The 19,703-nt window shown below is 43.7% G+C and overlaps 1 protein-coding gene across 3 annotated transcripts in view; it reads right to left on the minus strand.

Annotated features, from left to right (window-relative positions):
• LOC144162553 (receptor-type tyrosine-protein phosphatase kappa-like) overlaps positions 1-19,703 on the minus strand; it is a 616,238-nt gene that overhangs the window by 413,281 nt on the left and 183,254 nt on the right. The window contains exons 24-27 of one of the 3 annotated variants that reach the window (XM_077693142.1): positions 13,941-14,038; positions 9,781-9,897; positions 7,463-7,611; positions 102-237 (exon numbers count right to left, since the gene is read on the minus strand). The exons of the other annotated variants lie outside the window; for them this stretch is intronic. Coding sequence (XP_077549268.1) covers positions 102-237; positions 7,463-7,611; positions 9,781-9,897; positions 13,941-14,038 — 500 coding nt within the window. The remainder of the gene's footprint in view (positions 1-101; positions 238-7,462; positions 7,612-9,780; positions 9,898-13,940; positions 14,039-19,703) is intronic. 3 annotated transcript variants of the gene reach the window in all.

Here is a 19,703-nt window from a genome sequence, read left to right on the forward strand (position 1 = left end):
TCCATATTCCGGAGAGATGCACACCAGCATTACATTGTTATTACAGGCTACCATATTTATCTGATTAGCACTGATGTAGAAAGAAGTCCAAATATTTTCACCGGTGACTCTACGAGGTCAACTCTGTTCTGCCGCATGGCATACAGATGAGCGACAAGGTTGACTTCGCCCTCAGCTTCTGCTTGGGATAGCATGCTGTCCACGAGGAGGAAGGCACCCGTTCGACCGATGCCGTCACTGAAAAGAAAGTTGAAAGGCTCAGGGTGTCAACGAAGACACAGAGTCAGAGGCTTAAAAACTCAAAAAGATGAGCTCAGGGGAACTCGTTGCTGAAATGGGCTATTTGGCACTAAAATTTTTCCTAATAAATAAATGCCCTTAATAGGCTTCATTTTAGCAAGCTATGCTAGACTCTGTTTTAGTTAACATGTGCACATATAAACGAGTCGTTGGTTAAAAAGATTAAACTCTAATGGGTACTAGCAGGAACACGCCAATCACGAGGTCGAGGGTTCGATTTCCGGCCGCGGCGGCCGCTTTTCTGATGGAGGCGAAAAGCCAAAACACCCGTGGGTACGATATTTCGGCGCACGTCAAAGATCCCCAGGTGGTCAAAATTATTTCGGAGCCCTAAACTACGGCGCACCTCATCATCAGCGTTGCGTCAGCGCGTTAAACCCCAAAATCAAATCAATCAGGAACATGCTAATAGACTTGATTGAGTAGTAGAGTTAACACGCCGACTCTACACAGGCGATGAGGTGCGCCAAGGTGAAGGGTTCCGGATTAATTTTGACCACCTGGGGACCTTTATTTCTGCGCCGAAATCTGAGCACACTCGCGCTTTCAGTTTTTTCCTCTATCACAAAAGCGGCAGCCCCCACATGGAATTGAACACGCGTCCCTAGGATCAGCAGGACATTTTACCACTTACCACCGCGGCGTGTAACTCGTCTATAGAAGCTACAGCGTTGAGAACCTCTTATCAAGTAAAGGGTTAGCGTAAAATAAATCAGCGTATCTTCGAGTCGCAGTGAAAGAGGAACTAAACTGATTGAAAGGAGCAGTGGAACTCAAATATTGAGTTAAAGAATAACAGAAATAAGGAAAAAAGTTTAAAAGGAACCATAGGCGAAAGGAAAGATAAAAGAATAGGAGAGAACTTGAAGAACTGCTCGATTGCGATGATGCCACCTTATTAACGCTTTTAGACTCATATTTCATGTGTTACCCATTTTTAATTTGTCAGTTTTGCCTTGCTCCTGAAGAAAGACAAGAAACGTAATTTACCTTTTATGGTTATAAATGACAATGATCATTGAAAAAAAAACAATATAAAACATGGAAACGACAGCCGAAAGATCCTTGTGGTACATAGCCTAAATGTGTTTCACAATTTCTACTAGTGGTATGGTGTGCAAATTTCATCAGTGTTCAGTGCCAAAAAAACTTCAGGCAAATTTCAAGCAACACATAACTACATAACTGGGAATCGGATAACCTTCCAATTACAAATAGGTCCTAGATTATTTTAAAAGCATATTTAAAACAATGACATCTGTTTCACATTTTCTCTAAAAGGTGCGATTTTTCCTGGAAATTCTGGGCCAGTGAAAGCATCAGTGTGAATAACGGCTGTTTTTGGATTTTACCACCTCAACCCGGTCAACTGCGGTGCCATATATATGTTCACCAGAAATTTAGCTACTCCCCATTAAATACAACCCTAACTGCATGTCTGACATTTCTTAAGCCAAGAAAACTGCTTTTCTTCTTAGTTGTTCATGTGAAAAGTTTGTGTTCAACCTAAAACTCGGTAGGGGCCGTTACGCGGAAGCGGTATGCCGGTATTGTTGGCCCGCCAGAGAAGCGCAAGCGGAGATACCGCCGACACTTTCGTGGATTGGCACGTTGAGGAGACCGCCCTGGTTAATTGGTGATAGCTTGGCCATTGGGGGTGGCTTGTGCGTACCCTTGTCCCCTACCCCCAACCTCTGAGCAGTTTGAATTTCGTGTTTCTGCCCATCAAAAATCACTACCTGTATTGCAGGGTCATTGGAGCAGCGCAAGGGGACACGCCCGGCAGTGGTTGAGACGCCATGTTGTGGGGAGTACCCGGAAAAACTAGTGAATAATGGGCCCATCCATGAGACCACAGCGGACCCGTCTCCTCTACCCCCAAGCTCTGCACCTTTAGTGTTTCGCGTTTCTCCTTAACAAAATTCATGCTAGTATTATGTGGCCGCCAAAGCAGCGCAATCGGACTCGCCGCTGGCAGTTGCTGAAGCGGCACGTTGAGGAGAGCGCCCTCGTTAACTGTTGGTACCTGGGGCACTCGTGAGTCAAACGTGTACCCGTGTCCTCTGCCCCTAACTTCTACGCCGTTAGAATCTCGCATTTTGCGTTTTCAAAAATCATGCCAGTATTATGGGGCCGCTGTACCGGCTTACGCAGACACGTGCGGGTAGTGGGTGCACGGGCACGATGGAGAGAACACCCAATTTAACAGGGGAATGCTCGGTCCTTGAGTAAGGCCAGCGACAACTGTAACTTGACCCCCAACCTCTGGACTGTTGGTATTACGCATTTTTTCTAACACAATATTATGCCGGTTTTGTGGGGCTCCCAGGGCAGCGCAAGCAGACACACGCCGGCAGTTGAGGCAGAGGCACGTTGTGGAGAGTACCCTGGGTAACTGGTAAATGCTGAACCACTGGGTGAGCGCGCACCCGTGTTCCCTACACCTAACATCTGCGCCGTTAGAATTTCGTGTTTCACCTCATCAAAAATCATGCCAGTATTATGGGAACGCCAGAGCAGTACAAGCAGACCCGCGCCGGCGGTGGGCTGCCCGTTACGGAGAGCGCCAGGGTAATTGGAGACAGGGTGTGGAACCGGAACCGGGACCGAACCGAAAGCAGGAACCGAAACAGAATTTTTGCCCGTAACCGGGCTTAACCGGGACGGTACTTTTTCTGCCATGTTGGAGCGGAACCCGAACTGTAAGGAATGTTAGGAACCGTTCCGAACCAGTTTTGGGGGCTCAAAACTGTCATTTCTAGTTTTCCATTTCGGTACCCTACCGTACGTCTGAAGATATTTTTACCCTTCGGCAGGCAGCACCTCGAAATATTTTGAATAGTCTGCAGTTCCCAAGGCCAATCACGTTCTCTTATTTATACCAATCTCAATTGAACGTCAAGTTTCCGTATATACAATCAGTTTGCGTTAGGTACTGCCCATCTGCCCAAAGCATATTTTACATTTAGACTAACTTAAGTTACTACTCCTATTCCGAGGCACCACATCATGGAATATTCTTTATGGTTTCTGTCTGCATGGTGTTTGATATCGTGTACAGTTTTCAATGTGTTGTTAATTCGAATGCATCCCTACCCCCTTGTGAAGGCCTACAGAGGCACCATCAACAATAAATCTATTACTTCACTAAATTGAGTTTGAATTGGCAGTTATATACAAACACCATTGAGATACAAAACTCAAAGTTCTCTAAGTCACCTTCACTTTTTCTCCTAGAGTACTGTTGTGTCCTGTGATTACTGATCTAAGAGAACATGAGAATTGAAGAAAAAACTTGGGACTTTCTCATTTGCTCTTTTATGGTTGACGCGATAGCATTTTTATGTTGTGTTGAATGTGCTCAAGTTTAAAATATATGGGCGCATGAAATAAATTCGATTATTGTGCATTAGCGCTTAGACTGGAATGGATTGGTGTTTTGATTATTTTGTATTAAACGAATTAGCCTGTCAGTTAAGGTGATTTGTGGGTTGGACCAAACGTGTTATCTTTGGGGTCCTTGGCATTTGAAAATTTTGCCTCGTTCTGCTTCTCGAGCAATTATAAATGTAATTATAATCAAAATAGCCCGAAATTAACGTGACAACCACCTGAATGCTATATAAGATCTTTCTTTATGCATGTACTGTGCTGTTGTATTGTTTCTTATGTAAGATTTATAGCTCCCAGTGAAGTAATACTAACTGCCTAATGCATACTTTATATTTATCAAAGGGTTTTCAAAACGTGTATATATATCAGGTACGACTTTTGAAAGCAACTACGCGTTAATATCAAAATGAAGGAACGATCAACTGGTTTGATTCGAAATACACCCGATAGCATTCTTTAATGATTTGTCTTTGTCTGTGCTAATGTTCTGCAGGCTTCCACAGGTCTAGCATCTCAACCGCCGAACACAGCCTCTTCCAAGCTGAGAAATCGGCCATAACACCTGGGCTTATCCAAACGGGCACAAAATTTCTCATAATAGACTCTTAGCAGCCGTGGCGCAACTTTGCGAACGTCGATTGCATGTTACAACATTTCGAATGATGAATCAGAGACCACCAACTAGACCATCCAGGATTTTATAAGCACCAGCTCATACTGGAAGCCTGGCAATACAAGATGACCAACCTTGTGGCTCGAGATTTGACCCGCTTAGCCAGCGCTGTTGAAGCCGAACCCAAGTGCATGCATTCTGCAGTCACATACCAGGAAATTACTTAGCACTATATGCTCTTCCGTAGAATGTATTCCTCCCAGCGCGAATTGCTACCAATAAACCAGGAAGTCTATTCCGCGATCTACGGGTTAACAACTTCCCAGATCCCACCAGACTTCACCTTTTTGACCGAACACAGTTCTATCCACTCCGTCGCTCCTGCAGACAGCCTGGGAACCCCATACACATAGTAGGTGCCTAAAACAAGTCTATCCTGGATCCACCCAAACCACGCGTTTCCATTAAGATTTGGGAGAGCCTTGCCTACCTCCCGCCTGGAAGATCAGCTCCTCTGCATGGAAACGGCATTCGACTCGTCCGCCTTGAATAAGTACGCTTCTCTGAAGGTTTTCTCAGTTTATTTAAAGTTCATTTTCTCTCTCTCTACGAGTGATCATTACTGCTACTTGTACCTTCACTAAGCTACTATCTTTCCTAGAGCCCAATCGCTGTCACTTGTCCGTGAAGTGCCATAAACAAGTTCGAATAATATGGAGAAGATAGAATACACTATAAAGAACGGATGTAGCCTGAAAGCAGTGAAGAGGCGCGTTGGCGTGGGCAAAAATCAAATGTATGCACTTAAAGACAAGCAAAGCAATGTCATCACAAATAGGGATAAAATAGTCACAGTAGCCGAGGAGTTCTATAGGGATTTGTACATTCGCCGGGACATCCAGGATAATGCCGAACGAGAAAGTTGTTCAGAGGAAATAGATATCCCACCAGTAACGACCGAAGAAGTAAGGAAGGCTTTGACAGAAATGAAAGGGGGCCAAGCACATGGTGAGGATCAGATAACAGCCGACCTCTTGAAGCTTGTCGGAGAAATTGTACTTCAAAAAATTGGCAAAAATGTATACGCTATTCTTAATGGCTGCAAGCGTACAGTTTTCTTGGAAGAACGCCAACATCATCCTAGTCTATAAGAAAGGTAACATGAAGGACTTGAAAAATTAAGGGCCGATCAGCTTAGTGTCAGTCGTCTACAAGGCACTTGCTAAGGTATTAGCTAACAGAATTTCTGCAACCTTAGACTTCCGTCAACCTAAAGAACAAGCAGGGTTCCGTAAATTAGGCTATTCAACAATGGACCATATTCACGCGATCAATGAGGTGATAGAGAAGTGCGCTGAGTATACTGAACCCCTATATACAGCCCTGGTAGACTATAAGAAAGCATTTGATTTGGTAGAAGCCTCAGCAGTCATTGAGGCAATACGGAACCAGGGGGTTGGTGAGCATTACTTAAGAATACTAGAAGATATCTACAATGGGTCCACAGCTGCCATCACCATTCGTAAGCAGAGCAGTAGAATACCTAAAAGGAAGGGCGTCAGGCAAGGAGACACGATCTCTCCAATGTTATTCGCAGCATGTTTAAAAGAAGTATTCAGAACGTTGGATTGGGAACAGGTGGGAGTGATGTTTAATGGACAATATCTCAGTACCCTCAGATTTGCTGATGACGTTGCCTTGCTAAGTAACTCGGAGGACGAATTACAAAGCATGCTTACCACACTGGACGAACAGAGTAGAACCGTGGGCCTAAAAATATATTATGCAGAAAACTAATGTAAGGATCTATAGCCTTAGAACAGCACAGCGAAAACTTGTCTGGCGAGGGTATAACATTTCTGGGAACAAACTGACACTCTCCAAAAAGGTAAAAAAAGTTCATTTTTATAGTCGTTCGGGAGTAATGGCAGTTGGGGGTCTTCTTAGTCGTCAAGCCCCTGATTTGAAAGATTTTGTTCACTCCATTCGAAGGATGCAACTATATTTGTAAATTTTATTGGGCCCCTACAATCTTCGCTCCTATCTGAATTCGGCCATTCAGTATGTAAAGGCTCAGGTTTGATTGGTGGCACTGCATGAAATGTTTATAGAATACAATAGTCTTGAATGTTCTACGAGAAGTTGAAGGGCTGGTGCACGACTGAACAACTCCTCTGTGTTTGAAGCCTACATGCTGGCCCTCCAACACAACAGTTTTATATGTTTGGAGCAAGGACGTAACGTCAGTGTTCCGTATATTTTTGGCATGCCAGAACCACTCTGAATCAAGAAAAACTTGGTGGTCCAGGCTTGTCCTGCGCCTCCAGTAAGGGGGAGGGGGTCAAAATCAGTCGTCACGCTATCGCACAATCCCTACGCACCAAGTGCCTTTGAGGCCTCGGGCATTCCTAGGCGCGAGGTACTGTTGTGTGCGTTTTATTGTTTTTTAGGCGCTTCCACCGTAGCCCGACAGCGTCCGCTCTGGCGTCCGCTCGGGCATGCAGGCTCTGCATGCTTCAGGAGTGCCGCACTACTGGCGTTCTATCATGGCTAAATGTACACCACAGTACGGCTGTGGTGTAGGGTATTGGTCATATGGCACTAAAAGTGTTAACGTAAAATTATAGAAGTTCTGGTCGCTGCAGGACTGCCATTTAGGTAGCAGGAAAAATCTATCCTCGCCTCGGTATCGTAAGTTTGTATGAAATTTGCTTTACGTTTTTTCACTGGTAATCTGCCTTCAGGGACGAAGTTGTTTTTTTTTTTTTTTTTCATAAAATATCTGGAAAAGTTTGCTGCTATTTCCACGTTGAAGCAACGCTTTTGAAAATAAGGGAAATAACTGAGCAGAATTATACTTGCCGTTTGACACTCCTTGTGTAATTTATGACGTTTAATTTGTTTAGACGTAGCTCATGCATTGCGCCGAAAATTATGCAGTTTTAACTAGTGTGTTTAAAATTTTGCGCCATTGCTAATCTTCAAGACTACACGCAAGAAGCAAATATTGTTGTTTTAACGTTTCTCTTACAATCATCATTTAGGCGCTGTTTACTATTGTTTTTCTTCATATAAAATACAGTATGCAGGCGAATATGCAATATTCCCTCGTTTCACACAAGCCACGGGCTGTTGTTTCAGATGGCGTTTTGATACCTGCAATGGACGATTACAGGTTGGTGGTCCAGTGGTTGGAAATCTCGTATTCTTTTCAGAAAAGGCCACAAAGCATCTGGGTACTGGGGAACTCCATGGTCCGGCCAAGTAGTGAAATGGAACTGAACAATTGTGCGAGTCTCGTCGTCCTGGTGAAAAAAATTGAAAGTTAAAAGCAAGATTCTCCCTTTGCTTATCGTGTCAGGGAAATGATTCCGCAGGGCGTTGTTTAGTAAACAATGTGCAGCAACCCCAAACTACGTTAATACTAATTCCTTTTTTTAATCCTTCGAGAATAGGGAGGCAAAAAAAGAAGCTGTACGAACAGCATGGCTAGCTCTATACCCCTTCCCCAAAGTGGAGTTCAATATGACAAGTTCAAGTTTTAATCACCTTACACGGCAAACACGAAGCAGCACAAGTAAGAGGAAGAACATCATAAATAAGAGGCAAACAAACACCAGCAGTTTTTGCAATAACAGGAAGTACGCAATGTGCACCCAGGAATACTACATGCTCTTGTGACTTCGATATTTGTTTTTTTTTCATGAAAAGGGGTAACGCTGAATTTATTAGTAGAGCCAAATGCGCGCGTATTGCAATGCTGACAGGCGTTTCAATCAAATCAAATCATACATAGATGTTACTACTCAGATTGACCTAAGAACTACACTGTTAGAAATACTTAGACGGCGACGTGGTACTCTCATAGCGGATTCCTTCGTTGTGTTTGAAAGCACTTTCAGTGAAGGTTGTCCGCACTTTTAGCGAATGTTTTAACGCGCGTTTCACGCAGATTTTATGTGATAAAGGGGCCGAGCTTCTCTCAGCTTTCCTTAGGAAGGGATTATAATTTTTTCTGGGCCATTTAGTAGGCCTGGTGCAAGATTTTCCCAAATTTGGTTTGTTGGCTGACGGAGTTGTGTGCATGGGGGCCAAGTTAAACCACCTAACTTTTGTATTGTGTGTACATATGCTTCGGAAACTGTTTTTAATACTAAGCTTATTATCAACGAGTTTGTTATCTTAGCTACGGTTTAATAAATTTTTGCAAAAATAAATCTGCAGAAACTGATAGAATTGTCTGTAATGCATAACATTCTGATGCCACTTGTGTAGAGTTGTTCTTTACAGACTAATATGGCAATCAGTAGCGAAGGACGTTAGAATATTTTGTTCTTTTTACGTTTTCTTTTGCTTCATTCGCAAACGATTAGAATAAATACTATTGTGACAAAGTGTGTTTAGTTTTCTTATTATGTATTTTTTCTGAAGAAGCAAGAAGTACTGCACATTCGTTTTATTAACCCTATATTTACACGTATTTTCAATGTTCTTTTGTTGATCTTCACTCGTTTATTCTTCTATTTTGGGGGCAGATGTATGAGATGCATATTTATTTCTTCAGATCAATATTGCTAATGTCTTATTTTTTGTATTTTTTCTATTTTACTTTCCGAAATTCTGTTCCATCAATTATCTCCAATTACGCTATAACAAAGATTACACGTGTTTGCTTCGCCACATCTGCAATTTTGTAGAAATGCATGGCGTTACTCGGTGTGAAATTTACGCCATTTTTATTCGTGTTCGGAACGTATTTTTGAGGTCTTCTTTTCTTTATTCTTGGGTTTTGTGGAGAGATGTTTAAGATGCGTATCTTTCGTCATAATATTGCGAAAATGTCATTTTTTGTGTTTTATTTTCTAGATTTTCAAAATTCTGTCCGAATACTTAGGTCTATTTAAGTTATTATAATGATTGTAGGTGTTACTTCCGCCAAATCTGCAGTTTTGTTGAAATGGGGAGGGGGGCTGTGGTCGTACCCGGTAAAGAATGCTATGCAATAAAGACCTTTCAAATGATCATATGATCATTCTGAACCCGTATATGATAGTGAACACAAATAAAGCCTTGGAGGTAGTGCACGCAAAAGATTGGAGAAATAAATTTTAATGGCCCTTTCATACCAGCGCCGGAAATTTGTATGTGTTCAACGCAGATCGACATAATAATTTAGCACAAGACCTTTGAAAATATATCGTTTTGATTTCGCGCGTATGTATTATTGCTGCCGGGCATATTTGTTCGCTAATTTCTACGTGAAAAAACTTTCCGGCCATCTTCGTAAATCGTGATCTGTTTTTACTGAGTTGCACTTGAATGTGAGTACGAACTCCTATTACTCTACCAACTGACGCTTCATCCCACTGTTTTCTCCTGTCGTGGACCAGGTAAGACTACAATTAAATTACTTGCAAGGGCTTTATTGAAATATATTGATTAATGCGCTGTCAAGTAAAGCAGGGTATAGTTACCAAGGTGAGCTGGAACTCTCGTACGACAAAGTCGACTTGCGTGTCTGTGTTCATCAAGGTAACCATAAAGCTCCCGTACTTCTGCGAAGTCTCTGGCCAATACTGCTCACACTTCGTCTGCAAATGAACAAAACATGACTGAATATTCGGGTATTGGGCAATGTAAGGCGAAGCAGTCTGCACACTTTTACATATGTAATTTAAAGTGCACCATACATTAAGCGTATATGCCGGAAATAACCAATAAAGCCAAAAAAATGGCTTCGCTGGGAATGAAGGCATTGCTGCTCCCTTACAAATTTCGGGAACAATCCCTTTTGAGCATTAACTTTTGTACGGGTAAAATAAGCCTGCCTAAATTCTTTTTCGCCTGAGCAAACTTTCTGCGGATAACGCATATATTGGAATTTCCTCAACACTTCTTTCCGGCTATCCCAGTTTTAGAAAAGGACAGTCATCGCATCAATGTGAAGGCGATGAACATCGACAAGCCTTGTTAAGCCGCGTGGAGTTTGAAAAGTGCCAAATTAGGCGCTTAAGACCGGCGGTGTAGGGGATGCCCTGCAGGGATCCGCACTTCAGCTGGAGTTCTGCTACTCCAATTAAAGGTTCTCCTTCTCTCTTTCCCTCAGTGAAGCCATGTCATTGTCCATCCTGTAAAGCTAAGACGTCTCAGGCGACTGTAAAAAAAAGAAATGTTAGAACATAGAAGTTTTCTCAGCTATTATTTTGGGCCTTAACTTTCCTTTTCAACAGCAGGGTGTGCTACACTTTGACATTTTTTTCTAGCCGGCCTATGCTTCCGCACACACATACCACCTGCTTTGCTGCCAAAAAATACACAGGGGTTTGTCATAAGAATCAGGAGGGTGACTTTTTTAGCATGTGCGCCCCGAAAGATGGCATAAGGAAATGCCCCGCTATCCTTCAGCCTGTTAGGACAAGCCTGCAGACATATGAACGCCTGTCCAGGGTATGAAGGTTTTACCAGTGCACGTTGGTGCAGGGATGACGGAACAGCAATGGTACGAACAAAACTTCGCAGTTCACTAATTTTGAATAAGCCAAAGAGCTTGCATTTGTGGCGAGTTTTCTTTCAATGCACGCAGAAAACTGGCCCAACGCTGGCATAAGTGTAAGTAACATTCGATAGCCCACGATACTAAACCAAATTACAAAAAATACGCACAGATTCATTCGAGTCGAATCACGGTCTCACCACTTATCTTTAACGCGGCCACGCAACAAACAAAATGACGAGAGAAACCTACCCCCGCTTCATGTCACCGCCAAGAGTGGAGTGTTTCCGACAACGCCACCTGTATAACATTGCCTTACTCGCCAGCCACCTCCGAATGGAAGCAGAAGGGACATGCGATGCGGGGGTGCAGGTGTGCGCCACACCTCGGTTCAGCGGGGAAACTACGCGCCCTGACGGCCCTAACAAGATGGTGTACGACCGCCGTTTTTCGTAGGCTCCACAAACCCTATAGATCGTTTTGTATATTTTCCGTGGAGCGGCACTACCGTACGTTCGGAAGTCAGGGCGGAGGCACGCGGGAAGGCAAGCGAGTGGAAGAGGGAAGGAAAGAGCAACAGAAACACGGCTGCTTGTCAATTTTCAGCTGACGCGACAGGCAATGTTATACAGGTGGTGTTGGTTTTCACCATCATATGCAACCGTGCACTGTGACAGAGTTCTTCAATGCTTCAAAGCATTGAGGAACTTTTACTGGACTAAAAAGGGGAAGGTACTAGAATGTGCAGATGAGGAAGGTACACAGCCCAACAGGTGTGAAGTCTTCGTTCGGTTGTGTTGTTTGCATTATAAGCTAGTGTGTAATAGCTCGCGTTTAGCCGAGGCCCCCAGGTTTTTGGAATGTCGTGAAGCGAAGGAGGATTTTGTCGCACATCATCGTGTGTAGTCGTTAGATCACAGGGTTTAAAGGGGCAAGAAAAAACGCGGACACTAGACGAGAAAGAACAACCAAGACAAACGAAGCGCCTTTAAAACCCGTGATCATGTCGAACCAACCATCCCACATTAAGCTATTTATAGTCGTTAGCCACCCGCGTTCGAAATGACACTTTTGTTCTCCCGGGATCCTGAATCGCCGCATTCTTCACCGAAGGTACGGTACTGGGAAGCTGGATTTAGGATGTTGTTGGCTCACTGCTTGGCACTGGCGCATTCCGCGGCCGATGAATATTGTAGGAATTTTGTGTCTTGTATAGGCGGCGATTTGTTTCTATTTTTGCTAACCTCTCTAGAATATATTATCTGAAACACTCCTAGATTTTATTATTTAACATTTCCACCACTTCTGTTTGTATTCTTTGAATTGCCTCTCCCATATGTTTGTATTAGTACACGTATAGTACCTCGCATCGTGCTTTACACATTTCTCTCTTTCTTGGTTATGTTTTTGAATTTAAGGCACTGTCTCGTTTTGCGTGCTGCTACCGGCATAAGCTCCGCGCCGGACATTCACGCCCTCGTCACTATCGATGTATGGAGCTTATTCTTGCGACGTCTCGGCTGACACCCTGCAATGTAACACACCCTGTTCCCAGAAATCACGACTTATTCTTCTCGGTGGACACCCTGGAAACGGTGCCAAGCAGAAATACGAAATACCAGCCTTGATTCTTCTTGAAGTTATTTGCCACACCAGCTGATTACGGGTGGTATCGCGATCGCGCATTAATTAAGGAAATCCTCTTTTTAACGCGAAGCAGGCTGGTATTACCACGAAAGAAAAGAAGACTCTGAGGAATGGCCACAAAACAAACGTGTAGTTTTTTCAGAACCCACAAAACTGGCGGCACCCCTTAACGGAAGTTTTTATGTTCTCAGAAAGCATCTGGTCAATTCTGTCAGCTCACAGCCCCTTCGACTGGTGCCATGCATAGTGGACCTGCACCTTAGAGACCGACACAATATACTTAAAATCTATGACCTACCAGAATACGCAGCCACATACCAACTACAGCACAAAAAGTAAAAATAAAAAATAAACAAAGAAAATTGCCAGGTCATAAATTTGTAATATCTTCATTCTACGTGAAACATTCTCCCACCCATACCAAGCAAATGTCACTCCTTTAACAATGTAGAAGTCCAAACCCCAAACGATATGCATATGTAAAGACAACGCATGCTTATGACATATCCAAGCTCCGGTGCCCGAAAAGCGGGAGGATGCGTTATTATGCTCTTTTCTTCATCATTAAAGAGGGTTATTTGCGATAGCATAGGAGACGGTGGCGTTTAATATCATCGTATCCTGGAGAGCTCACTTATGAGCCTATTTTTATTCTAATATTTTCAAAGCCTTAAAAACTTTATCTTTCAAGAAAACAAGAGAAACCTGTCTCTGAGAAGAAGGAACAGATGCGTCTATGCAAGCGGCCGAATTTGTTTCCTCAGTGAGGCCAGCGTGCTCTTTGTGCCGCAGTGAGCAGTATTGATGTCAAACTGCAAAGGCACTTCCTAACTTTCTTAGACGGGGTTGGACGGGCAACCTTTATGCTGTACCCCCTCTTGGAACTTCGTAGAGTAGTGCTTAACGTAACAAAAGCATTGGATGAAAACGTGAAAGCAGCAAGGCAGCTTTTAATTTTTTTATTTCTTGGGTAGCAAGGTAATTTTTGATATTGAACAAAAAACCGACAGAGATACGAAAAAGTAATGCTTCCTGTTCTAGCTATGACCTACTAGGACTACACTTTCTGTTTACGCAAATTCTGGTTTATTCACATTGCCAGTACGTTGCCATTTGTTTCGGAGACTCATACAAACTTATACCGTCATATCGCCAGTAGAAGTAAAGCTTAAGCAGAACATATGCCACTGATAGAGTCCGGCCAGCTGAGTGTTGTTGAAATTCAGAGTGACTGAGTAGCCTTGAAAAGGTTTCACTGAGGTCGTTTTTGCGGAAACATGAGGTATAACCGAAAAGGAGAACAGTGAACTTACCAGGATGAGAGAACTATATCATATATATTTTTTCAAACACATTATGTAAGTTACCGAACAAGAAACTGTTCCACACTGTACCTGCTAAGGGCGAAATACATTTTGCAAAAGTAAGACCATACATTTTCATTGGCGGAGATTGGCTTCAGGTAATAAGAGAGATATAAAAGCATAAACGCACCACTCCGTGTTCAGTCAGGTTGGTAAGCATCACCACTTTGCAAGCACCTTCCTGCCAAACCATGTGCCAAAAATCTGTAAGTGTGGACGCCTTTGGACCTGCAAGCAGAAAATATAATACAGCATTGTTCAAATGTTTGCAATAGCAGTAATAAGTACAGGTTAAAGTAAACATACATTCACATTTATTTATTCCTTGCCAATCGCTCTATTAGTTTTATTTCTTTGTATAATGTAGCGTCTATGTCGTGGTGCTGCAATTGGTCAATCGTCAGACATTTCGCCTGAATTATCTCGCTTCTGCATGCCGAATGAAGCCCAACTTACACCTCGAAATTACCCCTGTATCTACCACTTCTCAGTGCTCTTTTAATATTGTAGATACACACTATGATTTATATCATTTGCTCGAACACAGTGCCCTTTTCTCCATGTTCTACTTCGTGGGTTGGGTGGTTCTGCCGGTTTGGTGGATTCCATCGCCCCCTTTGCGTTTAGTACTCAACAACGTGCAGTAGTTTTTTTCAAAGCCGTAAAAGCTAGAAAGGGTCGCTGCCCCACTGGCATACCCACAGTACCCTGTTGTTTGTCTCTGGGTTTTGGAATGTATTTTTCGACAATTGCACTTATCAACAGATAGAGAAGAGAACGTAGGTCAAACCACGCGTATTTCAAGCTTTCAAACTGGCCATACACTTCATGTACTACTAAAAAACATCAAGGCAAGTCCGGCTCCGATCTTTTTTTTATAAAGGGAATGATTGCCTGACTACCTGGAACTAAAAAAACTGTCGAAGAATCGAATTACTCGCATCACAGACACCAAGAAAATGGGCTCGGGTGCAGTGGAAATTCTTTACATGGTTTCAAGGAACTGACTACCCTCAACACGCCACACATATCGCCTCGTGAAGAGGGCTAAATGAATCAGAAGACATGTCTTGTCGCTGCAACCTTATCCTTTATGAAATTGCCATAACCATAAAACAATGCGATCCGTTAGCATATAGCTTATAACCACCAAACAAAATTAGTAAGAACACCAGCAAAAGCTACGAAAACCTGCGCGCACTCCTTATACTATACTGAACGTGATAGCATATTCCGAAATTGCCGAAACGATGTCTGTATTTTAGTCAAAAGCATAGCAGGCTGTTTGTCGGTTGATAGCATTACAGCTGAGTAACACCGTGGCGTGCGGGGTGGTTGTGGAAATTTCACGCCCACATATAAAAAACATCGTTACCCTTGTTTCTTTGCGTCTTTTTTTTCTCTGTACTATGCCCTTGGCCCAATACTTATCTCCCGAATAATAAAAAGAATCCCTCAAAACGCAATAAATGAGTACGTCTTTTTTTCTCTACACCAACATGCGATGTGTATCGCTGAATCGTTTGGTCAATTATCTCCTCCGGTTATAAGAGCGATAAAAAAGGAATGGCTTTAAACAGCTATCTAATAGTCTGATGTTTTTCGTAACCGTGCTTAAATTTTAAAATTTTAAATTTATAAACCTAAATATTGAACCTTCATTGAGCCGTTAAAAACCTAACGATTTTACTTATTTTCTCGTCTACTGCGAAGGTACTTTATAACACTAACTACAGGTGTATTTGCTAAACAAGTGTACTGGCAATATCGCCAATTCTTTTTACATCTCAATGATGCGTTTTCAATACCCAAGAACTTTTTGTTACCGTATTCTCAGGGACTCTTTGTTCGCACACTTGCTTGTGTGACCCTCAACTCGAGATATATACTAACACGGTATTTATTTTGATTTTATGCGAAAGTCTAAATGGCCTGATCCTAGAATAACCATCCTTTTTTGTTTGTGGTGCAGGTCAAGAAAATGGCCGCCACTGCAAATGCTAAAAAATAACAAACAAGAAAATTTTCTGGGCTGGTATTCTGCAGTTTGTCCGTTTTGAAAACGGTAATTTCGTGCCCGTTTCATCCTGACACACTTTCGGTTGTAGGCCTGGTTTGGTTTGACTTTTGCGCAACTGTTTTTGCAAACAAATCGTAAACTATCTAATAAGTGTTTGCTTGAGCGTATTTTTAAAACATATGAATGATGAGATTTTTCGGACAAAGTTCAATGCTTTCACAACAAATGGACGATTGTCGAAATGTGGCAGCGGCAGCCTGCCCTTTCCTGGGGTAATGAAGCGTACACAATGCTACGGATGCCCAGTGTTTTTGTCTCTTCTACCACAATTATAATGCCGGTGACAATAAAGTGAATAAATACAATAACCTTCAGTTGCGTTTTTAGGAATCCACGCAGTTGCTGCGAGCTTGCTCGATTTGGTGGTTACGGCGTTGGCATTTCTATGGCACTCCTAGAGTATAGGAATATTTAAGGGGTCAGAAGTTTTGTTTAATATATATGTGTCTGCTTCTCGCGGCAAGCCTACGAACGTTAAGCTGATATGTGTATTCGTGAAGTGCCAACTAAAGCTTATAAGTTTTATACCGCGCAATTATAGAACTTTGGTCATCGGCTCAACACCTGCAAAACTCGCAAACGATGTTTTATTTTACCGCGTGACGGTGACGGCGTGGATGAAACGGATAACGGAAGACTGCAACGGCGATATCGCGTCTTCGCGCCGATCGCTGACTGAAAGCCAGCCGTAGCGAAGAAAAGAACAGTGCTTATCACTGGATCGTAGACGCTGAGCCCGCGTTGCGCCAGCCAAGTACGGCTCGCAACTCGTCGCATAGCTACCTCACAGTCCTTCTAGAGAGGCGGAAATGGCGGCGCAATGCTTCTGCAGGCATTTCGAATGAACCAGCATTACTTGTGGCCCTTTTGTTCCTCCCGCGAGACAAAAAATAGACGATGACCTTAACATTCATGTCAGACATGCCAAGGCCGTCTGCTCCAAGAAGCCGTGCTTGCTTGCGTCACATCACATCCTGTTCGCTTTTAGTAAACCAGGGCTTGCTCGAAACGCATACTTTGAAACGGACACGAAACCGGCAAAACATCCGATAGCTCTCCTGGTGGGATTTGAACCAGAGTCTGGTAAGCCTGATTCACTGTCACTGTGATAACACAGCACGTTTAATCTTAAACCTTAAAGGTAAAAAAATCTTAAGCCTTAAAGGTAAAAAAGTTAAATGTAATAAAAAAATTAGTGCCCCACAAATTTGTGTCTACAGACGACCTGCCAAGCAGGAGGCAGTCCACAGAGTGCACAAAGCCAAACACGTTTGTTTGTCATTTGCAATTGAGGATACTTATCCATTTAGTTGAATGAATGATGGAAGGACCAGAGCTTTACTCTAACGAACCAAATGGAGCTGTTTGTTCTGCTCCCGCGACGTGGGCATCTTACTCTTTGTATAACACACCAACCCAGTACGCTCGACCACTGAAAAGATTGGACAGGTAGCATTGGCTGTTTGGCGCCAACATTTGAACCTTCCTCCAGCACAAGGGACATGTCATCAGTGATGGCATGAAACATATAGTTGCGCATGCACCCCCGTCCCTCCACTCTTCCGCGTACACGCATAAACCGGCAGCTGGTTATTTCCACTTGCTCAAGAGTGAAAGACATCGTCAAAAATGTCACTGTTAAAGCTGTTTAGGCTGAAACAGTAAAATCGGCTGTCGTGGCCGTAAGAAGCGCGAAAGCGGATGTTCATCCGGGAGGAATTCCCAGCTTCTCGACGAGCTGGAACTAGAGGAGGCGACGGCGGTGGCAGCGGCTGGCTGTTTTCGAGCCCATTCGCTCTTTTGTTCGGCCCGATGCTTGTTGAGTTCCTGCTCCTCCTCCTCCTCCAGGAGAGCGACATGCGTCCGTCCCAACGTGTAATAAAACATGGTAGGCCTCGAGCTTTAATTAAGAAGACAAACATGTGGCTGTCCGTTTCCAGGCGCAGTCGTAGGCATCGTACTCTCTGTGTAACACCCTAATGAGGTCCGAACCACTCGATTACGGGGGATCGATTACGGAGACAGGGTGCATTGAGCCATCAGACTTCCGCGTTTAAATCTCCCACCAGCACAATGGCCATGTTAGTCGAGACTTCAGCGTGCAGTAAGCTGGATGAAAAAATTTCTCCTGACACGTGGCCTTGAGTTGTCAGCGGCCAAGTGCGCCGCCATAGCGTTTACAAAGCGGGACTTCTCAAACTACCAGTTAATTGGCCCAGGCGTACCAATACCGTAGGTCACCTATCATAGATTTCTGGGTGTTACCTTCGACCTCCATTCGACATGGACGACGCACATCCTCAACCTAAAAGAGATGTTGACGTCATTCACGCAGACTTTCGACATGTTTTTCAACATTAATGATGAATGCATTGCTAGCTCTCTTCTATGGCTATACGATGCCCTCTGCGAAGGCTTACTTCGCCATAGCCTCCCAGCCTTGACTTCTCTCGCCAAAGGGAATTTGAGAATACTACAGTGGTTCAAGGCTTGAATACTGAGGGTATGTCTTCTTGTATCGATGACTACTTCACAGTGAGAACCATGAAATAGAGCCGACGGCTTCCGCCCACTGCTTTGCAGGCAATGGAACAAGTTCGACGCGCCTGCGAGTTGTGGCAAGGCAATATAGGCATCCTCTGGTTACATGACGTACGGGTCTCCTAAATACAGCACGCTCTGCCATCCTAGTGTCAGCCTTCAGCTTCTTCTCACCCTTTGTGGCTATTTTCGACAATAAAAATGGTCCCCACGACACCTGGATTTAAGCGGAAGACGGACATACCAGCCCCGGCTCTAAAGTTCTTCCCCTTGGAGCATATTACAACAAATACCGAGGCCACACTCCCGTTCACACTGACGGCTCAGAGACGGTTAGATTATCGGTGATAGGGATATCGATTCCTTCGCTGCTCACTACCATCTGCCGCCTATTGAGCCGTAAATCTTCCACGAAAGTCACTGAGTTGGCCGGACAGCGCGCTGCTTTTCAGTATATTCGAAAGCAGCCGGCCAGTCTGTGGACGGTTTGTACAGACTCCATGTCAGCCCTCCAAATCTTAATGTCGCTTCCACAATAACAGGTGGCCTGGGAAATCAATAATTTCGACTCACAAGCCATGCAAAGGAGACAAAGCGCAGGTCTTCACGGCCTTCCGGCCCACTCCGGAGTTTCCGGCAACGACACCGCTGACAAAGCCGCGTCATCTGCCCACAGTCTCTGCACTCATCCTCTGCCGATCCCATTCACGAGAAAGGATGTGGCAACACTCGCCTCATCAACTGCATCAAAAGCGCAGATGTCTATCTGGACTGATACAAGGCAGCAATACGCATCTGTTCACGCGATTGATCCCTGGTGCTCCTTCGGAATGCCACCTGGGCTTAGCACGCGCGAGGAAGCCATTCTGCATAGGCTGCGCTTGAATTTGGCCTACACGGCACATCACATATACAAAATCCAACAGGTATCTTCACCTCATTGTTCCCCATGTGACTCACGGAAAGACATTCATAACTTGATATGCGTGTGTCCTAAGGACACCGTGCACAAACAGAAACTCGCATTTTCTTAGCGAAGGCAACTTGGTGCGGGACTTGAGCTGAGGACTGTTTTAGGTCTGTGGTCAAATCCAAGTCATACTACACAAACAATGAAGGCTCTCGTGGAGTTTCTTCATAGCACAGAACGGGACCGAGTTTTGTGACTGAAAATTTTGGGCGCATCAAATGACATCTTTTTGTTTTGAAATTTTTTGCCTTTTTTGTTTTTTTCTCTTCTCTAACCTAGCAAGCCAGCCCGACAACTCGGCT

Source organism: Haemaphysalis longicornis, unplaced genomic scaffold (genome assembly GCF_048455015.1).
Source record: "Haemaphysalis longicornis isolate Haplotype H1 unplaced genomic scaffold, Haemaphysalis longicornis Haplotype H1 scaffold_12, whole genome shotgun sequence".
In the NCBI taxonomy this organism is placed as follows: domain Eukaryota; kingdom Metazoa; phylum Arthropoda; class Arachnida; order Ixodida; family Ixodidae; genus Haemaphysalis; species Haemaphysalis longicornis.